Here is an 18,655-nt window from a genome sequence, read left to right on the forward strand (position 1 = left end):
GCCTTCCAGTATCTGAAGGGGTGCTGTAAGGGTGCTGGGGATGGACTCTTCATTAGGAACTGTAGTGGTAGGATGAGGGGTAATGGGTTCAAGAACAGGGAAAGGTTAGGGTGGGGACATAAGAAGGAAGTTCTTTAATGTGAGGGTGGTGATGCACTGGAATGGGTTGCCCAGAGAAGTTGTGAATGCTCCATCCCTGGCAGTGTTCAAGGGCAGGTTAGACAGAGCCTTGGGTGACATGGTTTAGTGTGAGGCATCCCTGCCCATGGCAGGGGTGTTGGAACTAGATGATCTTAAGGTCCTTTCCAACCCTAACTATTCTATGATTCAATGATTTTTGTCTGTCTTGGCAATAATAAGGTAGTAACTGAGTTTTGTAAAATTTGTCTGCATTGCTTAACAACTGTGTGTATTGAATTTAGGAGAATTTCTCATGATGCACTCTTTATTTCATGTGTATGTGTGACTCAGAAGCTAGGTGTCATGACGAAGTAGTTTACTACGTATCCAGTGTTTATGTTATTCTGTGCAAGTAGCCTGAAAGAAGGTGCCTGTTTAGCTTCATTATTTTTGTGAAGCTTAGGTGTTCACTAAATAGTTCACTATAAATCTTGCATGACTTCAGTGCAACAGGCACAGCTGTAGATATACCCCAATAAAAAGGGAATTTTACAATGAGTCGCTGTGTCATGAAAGCACTCTGATATAGCTGCTGTTGAATAAATTTGAAACTTTTACTGTGTTTCCATGTACATGACCTGACAGGCCAAGATTTCATTCTGTGTTTTTTTGTGCTTTGACAGTTTATTTCAGTTCTCATCACAGAGATGTTAATTTTGGGTAAACATCCTCTATAAACAAACTAATTCTAATCTGTAGCTTCAGTTTCTAAAGCTATCAGTGCCTATTTCTGGATAATTATGTAATACTCTAGCATTTACTTTAAGCAAGTGTTTAAATGTTATTAGCATTCTGATATATCATGTAAGAAGGTCCATGCATGCGTCGCTTGTCAGTGTTTAGCGATGTCTTCTGCACAAGGAAATGTGTGTGTACGTGCCATCCAGGCAATTGAAAGCGAAGGCCTCCCTCTGAGAGGTGGTGGAATGCTGGAGGATTGAACTTGTGTGTCTAGAAATTGCATATAATTAACAGGGGAAAAATATTGAAAACCACCAAATGGAAATAGTGCCTTGTCCCAGCTATCCATCTTGTCTGTCTTTCTGTAATTCTAGTCATGTATAACATCGAGGAAATAGGAATTCACTATTTTCCACTTTTTTTACTTTTTCCGTTTTTAAATCAAGGATGGAAAAAGTTATTTGCATGTGAGATTAGTATGTCCTGAGAAGAATATAGGACATGGGGTAAAACTTTAGCTTTTGATACAATAGCAATATATAATTTAACAAATTCTCAAGCAGAAATGTCTGTGAAATGTTTATATCAGTCTTGCTCAGTTTCTTACTGTTACCCTTTTTAAAAGTAATTTACATGTTTCTTAAGAGCTCTGTTTGCCAGTTTTAACTTCAAAGTCTTCCATGGAGGCTACATTAATTATTTATATTGGAAAAAAAACTGGCCAATTTGTATACTTTAAAGTCTTGTATGTTTTCAATATCAATTGGCTGATTAGATCTTCCATGTGCTACAAGCCGGCTTTTGAAGTATGGAATCACTGAGTGTATTTCCAAGAGTAGATGGCAAATAAACAAGCTTAGGTTAAATGTAGTAGCTCTTGTTATTAAAGCTTTGCCAAGAATGTTCTGTTATTGTATATAGTCAGATGGATTCCTCTTGTGATAGCGGTGTGTGGTGGTTTTTATTTTTTTAACAGTTCTGCATTACTTCTTTTGTCTCCCCCTTTGCCAGCTGAAAATGTCAGTGTTTTCTCTTAGTCTATTAGTGTTTTCTTAAAATCATTTAGTAGGATGATGGCAGCTAAAAGTACACTTTTGATTAGTTTTTTATTTTCCTGTTAATGGCAAAACCACCTGAATGAAGCTTCGCAATTAACATTTATGGAGCCTTCCTTGGCAAAAGTGCTGCTGAGTTTCTGTGGGAGGGAAGATTAAAATGAAACACACCAAATAATTGGAAATGTATTTCATAGGCATACTTAGTATATTAGTGCTGCCTCCTGAAGCTAAATGTAGTGCTTGTACTTAACTCAGCCTTTGCTGGATTCACCAGAATTAAAGGTTGCTGACATGTTTTTCAAATCAGTTTTCATACTACTGACTAGTTTCTAGCAGTACTTGCTGCCTTGGTTAGTAGTATGCTACTCGTATTATAACTCAAAATGCCTCTGCCTGGGTAAAGCCCCCTACAAAAAAAAGAGCTATCTTAAGTTTTGAGTTTTGTGTTCTGTTGTTTGTGGTTTTTTTTGTTTTGTTTTGCCTTTTTTTTTTTTGTTTTTTTTTTTTATAAAGTAGATTTTCCTCTTGATTGGTTTGATGAATGTCCTTGAAACATTTTAATATTACAATTCTTGGTGGGAAAAAAATGAAGTAAGATCTTATGCTGGCTGTCTTAGCTAATTAAATTTGTTATATTTTGCTACTTTCCATTCTTGTTTCTGCAGTAGTAAGGATAGTCTAGTAATAAACTATCCAGATAGAAACTCTTACACAGATATTAAAACAATAATAAGGTTGGCTCTTTTTTATTGGTCTCTAGTCCTGTGCTTTGGGTTAGTAAGATAATTGTGTTTTGAGTTATGACTGCTATAACAAGAAAGCTAGTGGAAATAATGTAAGTGCTTTCTCAAATGACAGCATTGATATATGCTTCTTACACCATGTCTAGATTAGGAAGATGGATATCATTTAAAATATGTTCCCTAGCACACTTTTAAAAATTCCTGGAGCAAGTGTTCAACACATCTGAAAATGTGTTAGCTTTATCTAGCTTTACAGAATCCTGATGAAAAATTATTTTTTTTTTGGACACTTGGCTTTCAAATTAAGCTGGTATGCCCAAATGGCATCAGTCATAGTCTATCTGAATATCTATTTATGCCCTTCATGATTGTACAGAAATAAGTTTATTAATGCTTAGAGGTTACATTCTAAGTTGGACCTTAGCTCATAGTTTTTCCTAGACCTTAGGTCTGGTTTTTACACAGTTTAACTACATGTTTAGACAAAAGAGTGCAAAGACAGTGACCTGTTTTCTAATTCTCCTTTCAACAAATTTTACCTTCTACTTAAACTAGAATATTTAGGTCACTATTTTAAGAAGATACAAATTGAAACAGCAACAAAAGTCTAAATCTTCCTGTAGTTACTCTAGGAATTTATATATATTGCATTACATGCCATTCGAGATCAGAATTTTTTCAATCATGGTGGCTGGAGAAGCTTAGGTACACCTACTAGTTCTAGCGCTTGGCTATTTATGGCCTTTCTGCTATTGTTCCTTTTCTTTTTCCTAGCTTTCATTTGCCTCAATTCTCTAAACAAAAGAATGTACCTGTTTGTGAGTGACTTCTTATCCTTACTGCTATTGGTTAGAGATACTTAAGGGACACTTAACACTTGCAATCCTGCCCAAATCTGCACCTCATCCAAGTGGGGAATCTGAAGAAGCAACATCAGCAGCAAATGTATTTTTCTAATTTTACTCTGGGACTACTTCTGCCCTCTGGCCCATTGATTTTCAGAGAATCTTTTAAACGACAGTTCTGAGCCTACTTTGCAAACTAGAAAAAGCATGATTTTTTGGAGACAGTGGGGGCTTCCTTTGCTGTATTTGTTAGAAATTACAAGATTTAGATATTAATGAGGGCAGAAAAGCAGTATGGTTCAGAGAGTACCATTCTGTTAAATCTGTTCAAGTTAACAGGTACATTTTTTTTTTTTTTTTCCTCCTTGAAACATACCAGGGAGCAATGATATTAGAAAAATGGAAAAGCAGAGGGTCGTGTCTCTTCAGCTTCACAAGTCTGTGGAGCAACCTGAGCATGCTTTGGAAGGGAGCAGCATATATTCTAGTCAAAGCATAGTAATTCTTCATTCTTTCTGTAACTCATTACTATCCTACATCATCCTAGAACAGGACTCTTTCTTAAATGCCATCTTTGTATTTAGATTAATTGAGAAGTTGAAATGATTTCTTGTTGTCCATGTAGTAGGAGCCATTGACAGAGGAAGTTGGTAATTACAGAAGAATAACACAATTTGCTTAAATTGAGGGGCAAGAGTTCTGTTATTTTAGTATGGATGTTATGTTGAAATTAACTTGAATTTATCCATTAAAAATTTTTAAATTTTGTTATACATGCTCCAGAAAGTAATTTCTTGCTTAATATTCTTGGTTTGCTCTGCTGTAGTTCCTTTACGCATCCAAATTCAAAATGCATACAACTTAATTCCTGATACTTGCTCCCAGCCTCTAATTTGTAACAATTTATCACAACTTAATTGTTGTTCTTGGGTTCACTGTGCGATTATAGTGACTGTCTGTTTGAATAGATGCACATTTCTCTTCCTAAAAGTAGTTTCTTTACTGCAACCAGATTTGCTTGGAGGCAAGCATATTATAGGTAATCATAGAATGACAATGGAAGAGACATGCTCAATTCCTAATTTATCAGTCTCCATATGCTTTATGAGCTCTCATGTTACTTTTGTTACTCTGCTTGTGTTGCTGTGGCTTTTTTTTTCTAGGAATGAATGCCTAGTTTGGATGGTAAATAAGATAAAAGCCTTTATTTTGTGTCCTATTGGCTGGTTGATAGCATAGCAGACTACTGAACATTCTTCTGTGGCTGCTATTCATTGACATATCAAGCGCTTACCCTCCCCTTTTTTTTTTTTTTTGTTTGTTTTAGCGATTTACCAGGAGATTTTTTATTATCTTCAACCCAAAGTACTGTATTTTTAGGGGCTGTTTTCCTGAATGTGTTCAGTCAGAAAATAGGATCTGGAAACACATCATCCGTAATAAATCTTATCTGCTGTATTGCTTGGTTGCTTATGTGATTTGTGAACTTTTGATCTTGAGGGTGGGAAGGTCTGGTTATGTTACCTAAAATGCTGGTTGCAGTTTTTATACAATATTCGTAAGCTATGTAGGAAAGCAGTCAACTTCTAAAGCCTTTATTTCCAAATATCATGAAGAATGTGAAAGAGCAATTGAATTACAATATGCCTTGGAGAAAGTAAAAAGAAAATTGCTTTTTTAAAAGAATCTGTAGTATAATCTTGTCACTTGAATGTTTGTATCTGCCATTCTGGCACAATATATTAATCCTAGCAGATAACGATGTAATCATCATACTTTCTATAATATGAGAGGAAATCAAATGAAGTGAAAGCTATTGATGGAAAAGAAATAGGCAATTTTATAAATAGTGAAGTACATAAGGGTAGGAACTAGTAGGGAAATATGAATGAGCTGACACCTTAAAGCCAATTTTAATAAGACTGGAAAAAATGGAATTAAAAAGTTCATGATACCTTAATGCCAGAAAGGCATTAAATATAATCGTTGAAAGTAACTAGGTAATTTCAAAGCTTTGAGTCTTGACTATGTATTTCTTTCAAATATTGCAGAATTCATTAGTTTATAATGGTAGGTTTAGGGGAGGTAATACAGAAATATGTGTCTTTTTCTGAATAAGAGTTGCATATTTCATTGCTTTGGGGGTTCTTTATAAGGGAAAGGATGGACTGGTTACTATTTATAATGTAAAACATTGCTTGAATCTATGGCAATAAGCAGTATTTTCAGAATAGCAGGCTGAAATGTGTGCTTTTAACTTCTTAGCTCAGCAATTAAAATCACATCTGACATCAGAAGATAAAAGAGAAACACCAGGTTTAATATTTCATCTAGAAATAATACTGAGTTTCTGTAAGAGCTGAGTTTTGAAGTCAAGCACTTAAAGCAGTTGATCTCTTGGTAAAAACAGTTGATTATAAATCTGTCTTCATTTGACAGATGCATGATAGCATCTAGTCCTGTAATGCTTGATAAACATTTCAATGCCTGTGAAGGAAATATATATGTATCTCAGCCTGTGTATTTTTTAATGAGCTGTTCCCCCTGCCCAAGTAATTTATTATGTACTAAATATGTAAGGCTTTATTCCAGGTAAATCTTACGAGTTTATTTTATAAAACTTTTTTAAAAGCATTTGTTATTAGATACGCTTAAGGTTCAGCAGCCTTTGGTATTTAAAATATGACTTTGTAAATGGTTCAAAGACATCTAATTTCTTAAAAACACTTTGAAAATAAAGCTGTGGTTGTTACAACCATGACTTTATAGTGTTGCAGCCTTTGCCTTCAGTGTTAGACTGCTCTTGGGTACAAATCCTTTTTCTGAAGCCACACGGAAGAATGGGTTTGGGATCCTTTTCTGGGAAAGAGTCTGTGATTCATGTTCCTCTTTGGCAGACAAAGCATGATCAGCATCTCCACTCATTTGAAATAGGAAGTTTTTAGTGGCCCTGATTCCTAGGGAGATCTCATCCCCTGTTTTGTATCAGGCCCTTAAAAATTTTTCTTTTGAGACTGAAGTCTGGTAGCTGTATTGTAACCCAGTTCTATATTCCTAGCAGAAATGCCACAATCCAGCCTACTGGTTAGTAACTGTTTGTTTATTGTTTACCTTGGTAATTTAGAGAACATGCTTCTGGGTTCAGGCATCATGGTGGATGGTCTTTGGTCATTTCGTCAACTCTGCTGGTTACTGCCATGCAGTCTTTTAGGCTTATTGTTCTATCCTAGTTTGAGCCAGCATATCCAGCATATGGAAAAAGTGAAGAAAGGATACTAGGAAAAAAATGAATTTCCACACACACGTTGTTCTTGAAGCACTTGGCTATCTCAGTTGCAAGAAAACTTCTGAAATGCCTGCCATCCTGGAGAATCTGTTAAGCTGACAACTGAGTGTTTGTCAGAGGCAAATTCACGTGAGAAGGACTCATATAATTTTTTACATGACAGTGGCTGCCTGTTTGGAGTAAACACCAACTGCTGAGTAGACATTAGTCTTAAGCTTTGGATAGGCTATGTTGGAACTCTCCCTCTAGCCACATTTTCCCCTAATTATGACTAAGCAGTAGAAATATGCAGGATTAAGGAACTACTTAAGAGACTGTTGGAAAATGCAGACTTGGTGGTGGCTATGCGATGATCCTCGGATGAGAGTTGAAACATCTTTCCTTTGTAATGAAATACAGTAGATTCTCCATTTGTTGGTGTAACATGGTTCACATCTCTCTCACTTCTAGGAATGTGAGGAAGGTAGGTGCATGTTACCTGCCTAAGCAGCTCAGAAATTCAGGAACAGGATGGAGGATGACAGTCCCCAGAGCTTGTAAGCATATTCAGACCCTAATTACATGTTTCAGGTGGCCAAAGCAAGGACAAGGGTGTATGGCTGTGGCCTAGGAGCTAAAGCAGACAAAGAGCATTTGATGTTTGCTTTAATTACAGTTCAATGCTGGAACAAGTACAGAATTATATGTATTATTTCAGGAGTGAAGACAGGAACCCAGAACTTCTCTTCCCAGACACTGAGCCTGTCACCAGTAAATCTCTGCTTCAACAACAATAGAAAACATCTTGACAGTTGTCTGTGTGATAGCAGGAAGAGCTGGAATGGCCAAAGCAAATGTCAAAGCTCCCTCTCTTTTAGTGTGCAAAATTCCAAGCTATCAGAAAGACCGTCTGCATTGATATGTGTGTCTGTTGGGAGAAAAAGAGGGAGCAAAGATGAATTTGCTTTGTCATGGAAAGTTTTTTTGTCAGTTTTCCACCAAACATAGACTGGGACTTGGCTGAATGTGACACTGCTTAAACCTCTCAAATATAGCTGCTTGTATAGCTAATTTTTTTACTTGGGAAAGGGGAGAGGTGCCTGAGGACTGGGGGAAAGCAAATGTCACTCCAGTCTTCAAAAAGGGCAAGAAGGAGGACCCGGGTAACTATAGACCGGTCAGCCTCACCTCCATCCCTGGGAAAGTGATGGAACACCTTATCCTTGGTGCCATCTTAAGGCATATCAAGGATAAGAAGGTTATGAGGGGCAGTCAACATGGCTTCACCAGGGGGAAATCATGTTTGACCAATCTCTTAGCCTTTTATGAGGAAATAACACGGTGGATGGATGATGGCAGAGCGGTGGATGTGGTCTACCTTGACTTCAGCAAAGCATTTGACACAGTCTCCCACAGCATCCTCACGGCTAAAATGAGGAAGTGTGGACTGGATGATCAGGTAGTGAGGTGGACTGCGAACTGGCTGAAGGAGAGAAGCCAGAGAGTTGTAGTCTATGGGGCTGAGTCTAGTTGGAGGCCTGTAACTAGTGGAGTGCCTCAAGGGTCAGTACTGGGACCGGTATTATTTAATATATTCATCAATGATTTAGATGAGGGAATTGAGTGTACTATCAGCAAGTTTGCTGATGACACTAAGCTGGGAGGAGTGGCTGACACGCCAGAAGGCTGTGCTGCCATCCAGCGAGACCTGGACAGGCTGGAGAGTTGGGCAGGGAATAACTTGATGAACTATAACAAGGGAAAGTGTAGAGTCCTGCATCTGGGCAGGAACAACCCCAGGTTTCAGTACAGGTTGGGGAACGACCTGTTAGAGAGCAGTGTAGGGGAGAGGGACCTGGGGGTCCTAGTGGACAACAGGGTGACCATGAGCCAACACTGTGCCCTTGTGACCAAGAAGGCCAATGGCATCCGGGGGTGTATTAGAAGGGGGGTGGTTAGTAGGTCGAGAGAGGTCCTCCTTCCCCTCTACTCTGCCCTGGTGAGACCCCATCTGGAATATTGTGTCCAGTTCTGGGCCCCTCAGTTCAAGAAGGACAGGGAGCTGCTGGAGAGAGTCCAGCGCAGGGCAACGAAGATGATTAGGGGAGTGGAACATCTCCTTTATGAGGAAAGACTGAGGGAGCTGGGTCTCTATAGTTTAGAGAAGAGGAGACTGAGGGGTGAGCTTATAAGTGTCTATAAATATATAAAGGGGGAGTGTCACGAGGATGGAGCCAGGCTCTACTCAGTGGCAAACAATGATAGGACAAGGGGTAATGGGTACAAACTGGAACACAAGAGGTTCCACTTAAACTTGAGAAGAAACTTCTTCTCAGTGAGGGTGACGGAAGACTGGAACAGGCTGCCCAGGGAGGTTGCGGAGTCTCCTTCCCTGGAGACATTCAAAACCCGCCTGGACGCATTCCTGTGTAACATTATCTAGGTGTTCCTGCTCCGGCAGGGGGATTGGACTAGATGATCTTTCGAGGTCCCTTCCAATCTCTAGCATACTGTGATACTGTGAATGGAATGGTGGTTGTTACTTGTGGCAGACATATTCTGTTACAGTTGAGCATTCACATCTCCCACCCTTTTGTAATTTATTTGTACAGAAGGTGCATTGTTTGTCCTTTAATTGTCTTGATTTCAGTTTTGCACACCCATTTTTGTTTGCACACCTTTAAATGACTTTCTGTGGGCATGGCTGCATTTCTCAAGTGATTGCTGAGAAGTTAACTGTAAATATCAAATACCACTTGCAAATAGGAAGTAAAGCTTCTCTTTTCCTATGGAAGATGAATACTGAAACATAAAGCTCTGAAATTGTTCCTCAGGGGGCACACTGCGCTGTATTACTGTTGCATCAGAACACACACTAATGTGTCAAAGTTACACTGAGCTAAATCCACCAGATGTGAGACTTTAAGGAAAATCCCAGGTGGGTTATATGGAACCATACCTAGGACTGAATGTGCCTCGGTAAAGCTTGCAGAGCATTGCCCCTGCACCGCAGGACAGGGTCTGCCATCTTCCATTGCCTTAACTTCTCTTCCCATTAGGCTGCAAAGCCACAGTAGAAGTGGCACCTCTCACCATTATTTAAAAGCACATTAGTGGGCTCCAGTGAATTGCATTGGACCGTATCTTGATGGAGGTCTGTCCTAACTCTTTTGTCAAACTGATGGATTGTATTAGGCATTAACTGTGGGGTTTGGTAGCCAGAACTGCAGGGATGGCCTGTATGGGAGGCAGTTGTGAGTTCCCCTGTCACACATATTGAAGAAAGGGCACAGCCACAAGGACACGTGAGGAAACAGAAGGATGCATGTGAGGACACACACAAGGCAATGTGAAGAGATAAGAAAAGAGATGTGCATTTGGACCAAGGGAGCATAGGAGCAGTAAGAAGCAAAGAGCAGGGGATGAAAAGAGTGAAGTGCAATGAGAGGCAACAAAAAGCCTTTGGGTCCTGACCCCAGCCTCCTGCGATGGCCATTCTCTACTGGGTACGTGGAAGGGAATGAGCATACCACCCAGTGAAAACAAGTGAAGCTGGGGTAGGAGTAGGGGAGGAGAAGCACTGGACTGAAGTGGGGCCTGAGGAAGGAAGGGGTTCCCCTAAGTGGTCGTTTAACTCTTGGTCTTTTTTCCTCAACACCTGAATCTGTCATTAAAAGTTTATGTTAATTCGCAATAGAGTGAATTTCCTCAGTCAAGACTACCTTGCCTACGTGGCTCTAATTCCAGAAGGCGTTGCAACATCACCATTATGTGGGCTACAAGACCTGATGAAAAGCTGAACAGTGGGGAGAAATGCAGTACTCAGTAACTTGTACCTTGTGCGTAGTCAGTGGTCTCCTTCACAGGATTTGATTGCTTATTGCATTTCACGTAATGAAGGGAAATGTGCAGTTTTAGGGGTGTGCTTTTTCCATTTATACACTTTTTTTAATCAAGCAGGATCTCAGAAGTGCTGTTGAACTTGCTTTGCTTCATACTTTTGTGAAAATTGAGTTTTCATACTTAATCATTAAACATGACAGAAAAGTATCTGAAGCATGTACCATCCTTTTTTTCCTTTCATCTTGATTCATTCGTTAGCTTCCTCAAAGCCCTCCAAGACACAACTAACCCTTTTTTTAATACTGTGAATCTTGAAATAATCATTAAAACTCATTAAAGCAGAGGAACTTACTTTCAAAAGCAGTTTAATATTAAGATTTTCCTGATTTCTTTTCCTGTGGATAGGGTAGAATACTTACGGTATGGCCATCACGGTTCCAGTCTTACCTGACTGTTAAAGTAATTAATGATATTGGTTGCTTTGCATTGCAGAATTTTGCTCCATGCTAGAAGATTCTTTGAAATGATTTTCTGTAGTGGAATGCTATCTGCTGAGTTTGGACTATATAAGAATGATATTGTCTTAGAGTCCTTTTTGTTCAGTGAGAACAAAATATGATTGAAGATAAAAATACATTACCAAGAGTCTTGCTTTTTTATCCCCCTTTACATTCTCTTGTATTGTGAATTGTGCTGTTCCCACAGCAAAGTAAATGTCTGCTTATGTTTTCTGATTTACCAAGTTGGTTTTGTTTTTAATGTCCTTTAAAATGCACAGATATGTAGTCAATTTTATTTTAGTGCTAACTTCAGTGCTCTTGTGCTGACATACATGAAGGTTGAATTGTTTCTCACTTTAAAAAAAAAGTCTTTTTTTTTTTTGTATTCTGTTAATTGCCTAATCTGTTCCTAGCATTATAGAAATGATCTTAGACTTGAGAAGTTGATTGGAATGGACAAAATTCAGAACAAACTTTGAAGCTCCTCAGCAGCGTTTTCATTCTGCAGCAGGGAGAAAGTGACACATCGTGAAGTACCATGAAGTAAAACGGTGACTTTAAAGCAATAAACTTCCTTGGGTTTACTGAAACTGCAATAAAACTGTCATGAAGCACTGTCAAAGCATTGATTTATTTGCACTACTAATATTAGAAGTAATAAAATGTAGGATTTACTGGTATGGTTATAGCATTTGTTATCTATTTTATTAGACAACTCAACAGGTATTATATTGCATTTTACAATCGTAAATTATTTTATAATCTTTTACTGAAACAGAATTTTGATAGGGAAAATAGTTTTGATATTTATCCTTCTCTTAGAGGTGAGCATACTGGATCTTTTCATGGGTCATTTGTTGCTAAACTTTTAATTTTAAAACTGACAAAAGGAGCACCATGGAAAGGATGTGCTTTTGATTATTACGTACTATATGTGGTAACTGAAATTGTAATTCAGACTAGTTCTATTCTCTAAAATATGTTATTGGGAAACAGTTGCATTTCTCTTTAAAGATTCTTTTTAACTTATGAGCAGGTCTATCTTTGCTCTAAAAATATTAGTTGTTTTGTACTTTAAAAAAAAAAAAAGATAACTAGTAGGACATGATTTTTAGAAATGCTCAGCATCAACCTAATTCTGTCCAGAAGAAACTGAAAAATTACTTAGGCCACTCCTTAGAAGTCTCCATGTAGTTGCATGATGATATTCCTATCTGCCTCCTCAGTGAAGTGAATTACAAACTGTGTGAGAAATACTATAGTAGCCTATCTATAGGCAGATGTGAAAGCTGTAATCTGCTAGCATTCCTTTTACTCAATAGAAAGCAAAGACATGATAGAGACAATAATTTGGAAGAAAAGTTATTTTAAGGGCAAGTGTATTTGGATATGTTCCTGCACAGAGGTAGGACAGTGTTATGAATGGGAAAGTATTACATGAATAGCCATTGACAGCTATGTAGACATTTCAAGAAATGAAACAACTCATAAAGTCATAAACCTTGGCAGCGTTCAAGGACAGGTTGGATGGGGCTTTGAGCAACCTGGTCTAGTGGAAGGGCCCTAGACCATGGCAGGGGGGCTTAAGATTCCTTCCAACCCAAACCATTCTATGTTTCTATAGAAATTTAGTAGTGATTTGTGCCTTGTAAATAAAATGTGCTAATTCTTATCAACCATGCTATTATTTCAAACAGAATTCTACAGCTTGGCAGTATTTGAATTCAGAATTCAAAGCTTTCTCAGCCACAGTGATTTGCTGTGGCTACTTATCAATACATGGAAAAAAAATACCATGATTCTTCATGAGGTTTTTGTTATCCTTTTTTTAAGGTATGGGATGCTGTAGATACAGGCTGCTGTTTGAAAACATACTCCTGTCACTCTTGTGCTGTTCGAGCTGCCCGGTGGTCGTCTTGTGGAAGAAGGATCCTTAGTGGGGGCTTTGATTCCATGCTGCATTTAACAGATGTAGAAACAGGTAAAGATCACGTAAGGGTGCATTATAGCCCTATCTTTATCGAGTACAGATAACTTTGTATCTTACTAACCTTATTCTTTCTTTTAAAAATATAGATAAAATCTGTAGTTCCAAGTTAGAATTTTTGAAACATGCCCTCACTAAAAAGTCTCAGCAGTTAAGGGTAGTTGGAGATACTTAAGAAAATTCAAGTATCTTTAACTTCATGAACATATGTAATTTCTATCATCAGATACAGAATGTGTATTTTTTGTATGCTGTGTCATGATCATTCATTAAAGTGTTTGAAGAGCTTCTTAAAGCTGACTTCAGTAACATATATACATATGGTTAATTTAAATATAGGCTTGTATCTCATTCTCAGTGGGATTGGTTTTAAGTTTGTGCTTAAAGTTAATAATTTTTTTATTTTTTTAAATAGAAACTTAAATTCTGTTATGAAACCTTGAAACTGAACCTGTGTTGTTTTGATGTAGTTGTGAATTTGATTTGGGATTGTAATGTTGTGACCTTAGCAGCTAATTTCCAGGATGCATCTCTCCTCATGTTGCCTTCACACACTAAAGCGGTTCTATTAGCTATGTTTCTTTTCTCCTTTATGCATGTTACCTGCATTCAAACGGCAGCATTCATTGGGGCTGTACATAATAGGACACCTCTGCGTGTGTATAAATGATTAGACCTAAAATAGTAGCTTGTCAGCTGAAGAGATGTAATTTTATTTTTTCCACTTAATTTACTTTTAAATGTTTAACTCCCGCAAAGGTGCAATTTTTTTTTTTTGTAAGACTACAAAAGAAATACTTACAGAAATTACAAGCAGTTCTCATCTAGGAGGGTTCTCTGTTATGTAAAAGAAGTACATTGTATGCGAATATCTGGAGAGCAGTAATCCCATTCAGATGAACTGGGAAAGTGGCCAAGGAAATTTGTGAATATTGTTCACATGAAAAGAAGATTCTTTTCCATGCTCTAAGATTTTATTTTTCTCAACACTTATCATACCAGAAATATTTAAATTCAGTGGTGACTGGAAGGGAGCTGCCAGAGTTTGGGAATGTAAAACCTGTGACGCAGTTACCAAATTTTTTTTTTTTAGGATATCCATGTTTTATAATGGGGAAAAGAGCTTTATATATCTGATGTAGTAATATTGCATGAGGTTAATATACCAAGTCATTAATTTGTTAGACTTATTGTTTTTTTATTTTCAGTCTCATGGCAGCAACCTTCTAATTTTTAGCCTCATATATATCTGAATCTTACTAATGCAAGTTGTGCTTACAAATTCTAAACAGAATGGCTACATTCTTAATGGGGTTTATAGCAGTAGAATAAATTTGATTGCCTGAGTCATTTGAAGGGATTACTGTGGGGAAAATCTCATTTTGTAAAACAATAGAACAGATTCCAAAGATATAATGATATAATTTAATTATACGCTTTAATTTCTAACGTCTTTTTGACTCAACTGTCCAGTAGTGGGATAGTAGTCTGGTTTATGTTGTTGGTAGTGGTTCATTTGGACGAAGGTACTTCCGTGTGTTAGGCAATGACAACAATAACAAATTTGAAACCAACTTGTGAGTTATGTAGTATTTCTGACTACTTTAACTATGTGTAAAGGTAAAATGAATGCTTATAATCCTTGCAAATACCAGATATTCATTATTGCCTTATTTCAAGGACATGGGATTCCTTGTAACTTATGCGAACTGCAGTTGTAATGTTGATGTTTAGACCTGACTTAGTGACACACACTTCATTTGCAAAAATCACACAAGTGATCAGAATTTCATTGTCATTTTCTATACATACAGATCAGTTTCTGATTTCCTTCTCTCTTGTCAATTCTTTTCAGAGAAACAGGGCAAGCAGTTTCCCTCTGGAATCCAAATCAATTTGATATAAAAAGACTCATTTCCATTTGAAAAACACTAAGATGGCTATAAGGTTTTGATTTACATTAGTTCACTGAATCATTCATTCCTCCTCACTCTTCATCAGCGCTGAGATGATTTCTTCTTTGATTAACTTCAGATAGCTGTTAGAACTGTTCCTTCACAGAGAACTTTAGATACATTTTTGGATTTTGATCTTAATTACTGTCTGTTGCTAGACTGAGCTAACTACCAGTGTGTTTAAATCCAGTAAATGCATGCTGATGAGATTTTATAAATAATAATGCTGTCTTTAAGGCTCTGTGCTCTGTCTCTTCTGTAGGTTGTTCTGGTTCAGCATTTTTCTAGTCATGTTTGCCAAAGTCTAATCTTTCTTGTCCTTTTCAGTATGGATTCTATATATTGCATCTGTGCTATAAAAATTTCTACATGCCCTTCACCAAAAGAAACCTAACAGTCTGAAGAGAATTACTTTTAAAAGTTTAGGAAAGATTGCAAATGGAGCTTTGAACATGCATGGTATTGAGCTGCTTAGTTGGAGCTTGTTTTTTTGTTTTTTTTTTCTCATTTCTCATTTTGTGTTGTTTTTCTGTTAGGAACATAGTTTCTGCCCTATTAAATCAAAATTGTAGTCTAGCTAATTGTTTGTTCTGGGTCTGACGACAGCTAGTTACAAGATTCTTCAAGAAATGTGCCAGCATATTGTAACAAGCAGTGAAAGAATAAATTTCCCTGGAAATCTTGTTTCTAAGCTTGGACTTAAGTTTGGGTATCCCTTGTCCTAAGAGGTTGTATGTTCTGGAGGGATTTTTTTTTTTTTTGTTTAATCTTTGCGATGTGAGCTTTGGGATGGCAGCAGACACTGAAATCTCATTAATCACAAAGCAGTTTTTTTTGTTGTTGTTGGCATAGAAATTGTCATGCAAGGGTAGAAGACGCATGAAATCTTATCCTGCAGTTTTACACCATCAAACTTCTTCCACTTGTCAAGTGTCTTTAATGAAAGTTCTTATATACAGGGAGGTCTAAGATACTGCAAGCAGGGAAAATGGGCTAAGAGGAACCTCATAAGGTTCAACAGGGACAAATGCAAAGTCCTGCATCTGGAATGGAATGATCCTGTGCAACAGAAGAGGCCGTTGCTAAACTGTCTATAAAGTAGCTTTGCAGAAAAAATCTGGGGGTTCTGAAGCTGAAGATGAATCAGCATTGCTTTCTTGCAGCAAAGGTTACCTTCATCTCGGGCCAGATTTGTAAGTGTTTACCTAGTACATAGAGAAGATTATGCCAGGCTCTTTTCAGAGATGTGCAGTTAAAGGATGAGAGGCAAAGGACAAATGTAAGAACACAGGAAACTTTTTGGCTCAACTCAAGGGTCATCAAACACTAAAGCAGGCTGTCCTGAGAGACTTTAATGTCTCTATACTTGGAGATACTCAGATACATCAGTAACCCCTGAGTAACCCTCTGCAGCTGGATCTACCTGTGTCTAGTCCTATTTGGACTAGATGCCCCCCGGAGGTTCAGCCTGTACGATTTGTTGATGCTATGATGGAAGAGCAGGGAAAGAGAAGAGTTCAAATTATTGTGGTACAACAAATTCGCTTGTCCTGGTTTGATGAAGTAGATGCTGTTGTACAAGTCTTCTTTTTCTAAATTTGTTCCTTATAGATCATCATTTATTATCTTAAATGGTCATCCATATTTCTAACTTCAGGATAGTCAAGCTAAGATGCTCCACTTTTCTGCAAGTGGTCCGTTTTTCCACAACAAAAATTCAGTTTTCTTAAAAACTGATGTACATATTCAGTGCATATTTCTGATCTGAAATATGCATAAAATACTTAAAGAACTCAAGGTTATTAATGTGTCATTCGCATGAGTAGTTCTTTGGCTGCCATTTACGTGAAGCATGTACAGTACTGCAGTGTGGAGTTTTGCAAATATTAGTAGATCCAAAAACTGCAGCTGAGCTGCCTGTAAAGATTACTTGTTAATATTTTTTATTGTCCTATTTTATATAAAGTATTTTTTATAAAAATAAAACTTTCTGATTTTTTTTCACAAATGTGATAATAATGCAGCAGTCTGAACCAGCTAGGCTCCCTGGTTCATCTCTACTAAGACCGCACTTGCAGTCATTTCTACTAGTGATAGTTCAGACACTTTGTTATTTACAGATTAGTAGGTAGTGCTATATTCACAGAACACTGAAAAAAAAAAGCTTTTAAAACAATTCCTGGTCAAGTGCATTTGACATTTAGCTTTTATTATGTCCAGATGTAATGGAGATGCTTTACCAACTTTAGGAAGGTAATTTTAATTTTAAAATTTATTTATAACTGTTTTATTTTTGGAATATATGTTTTATTCATCAGTGGATTTTTTTTATTAGAGACAAATAACTGGTACAGTAGCATAGGCAGAACACTGGCCGGATTGGTTCTATTTGCATATTACAGATACTTCTCATTTCTTTGATATTATGACAGAGGGAATTTTCCAAGACATTCTGGCACATTTCCTGTGTTGCCAAATGCTGCAGTTATATTTTAGTTCATGGACTGAACTTGATTTCAAATATAACTTCCTCAGAGTTTTATAATAGGAAATTTAATTTCCCATTATTTTGAAAGTTTTCACATTACCATGGCCAGGATACTGAAATTAGGCTGTTGGTTTTGAAGGAAAGTTCAGATTCTATATAATGTGGTCACTTAAATCCGTCAGGGTTTTTGAAAACAAAACAAAATTTTTGCATTATTTTGAGAGTCTCTCAATGGAATATTTTGTACCCTCCAAAAACATGGTGCAGGTTTGTTTTTCTGTATTTTATTTTATATTCTAATGTGGTAGTCCTATAGATATAACATTATTGTTAATAAATATAATTGTATTTGTTCACATAGGAGATTCCAGTTCACCAGGACAAGTGCTCATACATAAGCATCACCTCAGGAGAGCTGTGACTTCATTCTATTCCACCTCTTCTCTCCCAGTAATAGATAGTATGTTGTTTTAATATGCATAAAAATTTTCTATGACACTTCAGAAAAAAAGCCCAGTTGACATGGTTTTGTTTGTTTTTTTTTAAATGCATACAGTCAGGGAAGTTCTGCTTATTCTGCTAAGTGAGCTTACTCTCATGTCCTTGTAATGTGGCTTCACTTTTCCTATAGAATAGTGTAAGGAAGTGAATGATTTTGGATTATGCAGGTAGGGGTGTGAACCTGAGAACCACTGAACACAGTTACAGAAGCATCCTGTGCTCAGTAGCTATGCTGATATTCTCTGAAAAATTCACCATGTTAAATAGCCTTTAAAATATCTGATTTCATAGTTGAGCAGTTTCACAGTAGGCTGCCAGAAACATATGTTCAAGATTTTTTAAAAGATTTTTTTCTTTTCCATACTGTGTATTTTACTGGTGAGCCTTTAATAAATGAAGAATTGAATTAAGCACTTTAAGAATAAAAACCACACTGTAAAGATGAGGTAGATCTTGTTACTGAAATTGTGAACTTAAAGATTGAGAGAAATATTTGTTCTCTGCTTTTGGAATAACAACCTCTTATACAGGAAAATGATATGGGGTATAGATTTTCCCTCTATTAGCCAAATAGATTTTCAGAAGATATAATTTTCTACAGTCTGTGAG

The 18,655-nt window shown here is 37.1% G+C and overlaps 1 protein-coding gene across 2 annotated transcripts in view; it reads left to right on the forward strand.

The window, feature by feature from the left end:
- Positions 1-18,655, forward strand: part of WDR25 (WD repeat domain 25) — a 66,501-nt gene that overhangs the window by 23,747 nt on the left and 24,099 nt on the right. For both annotated transcript variants that reach the window (XM_061463994.1, XM_061463993.1), the window contains exon 2: positions 12,949-13,096. In XM_061463994.1, coding sequence (XP_061319978.1) covers positions 12,949-13,096 — 148 coding nt within the window. The remainder of the gene's footprint in view (positions 1-12,948; positions 13,097-18,655) is intronic.

Source organism: Pezoporus flaviventris, unplaced genomic scaffold (assembly GCF_033815535.1).
Source record: "Pezoporus flaviventris isolate CSIRO_AGI_PZ_B2104156 unplaced genomic scaffold, CSIRO_AGI_Pfla_v1 ptg000036l, whole genome shotgun sequence".
Classification (NCBI taxonomy): Eukaryota; Metazoa; Chordata; class Aves; order Psittaciformes; family Psittacidae; genus Pezoporus; species Pezoporus flaviventris.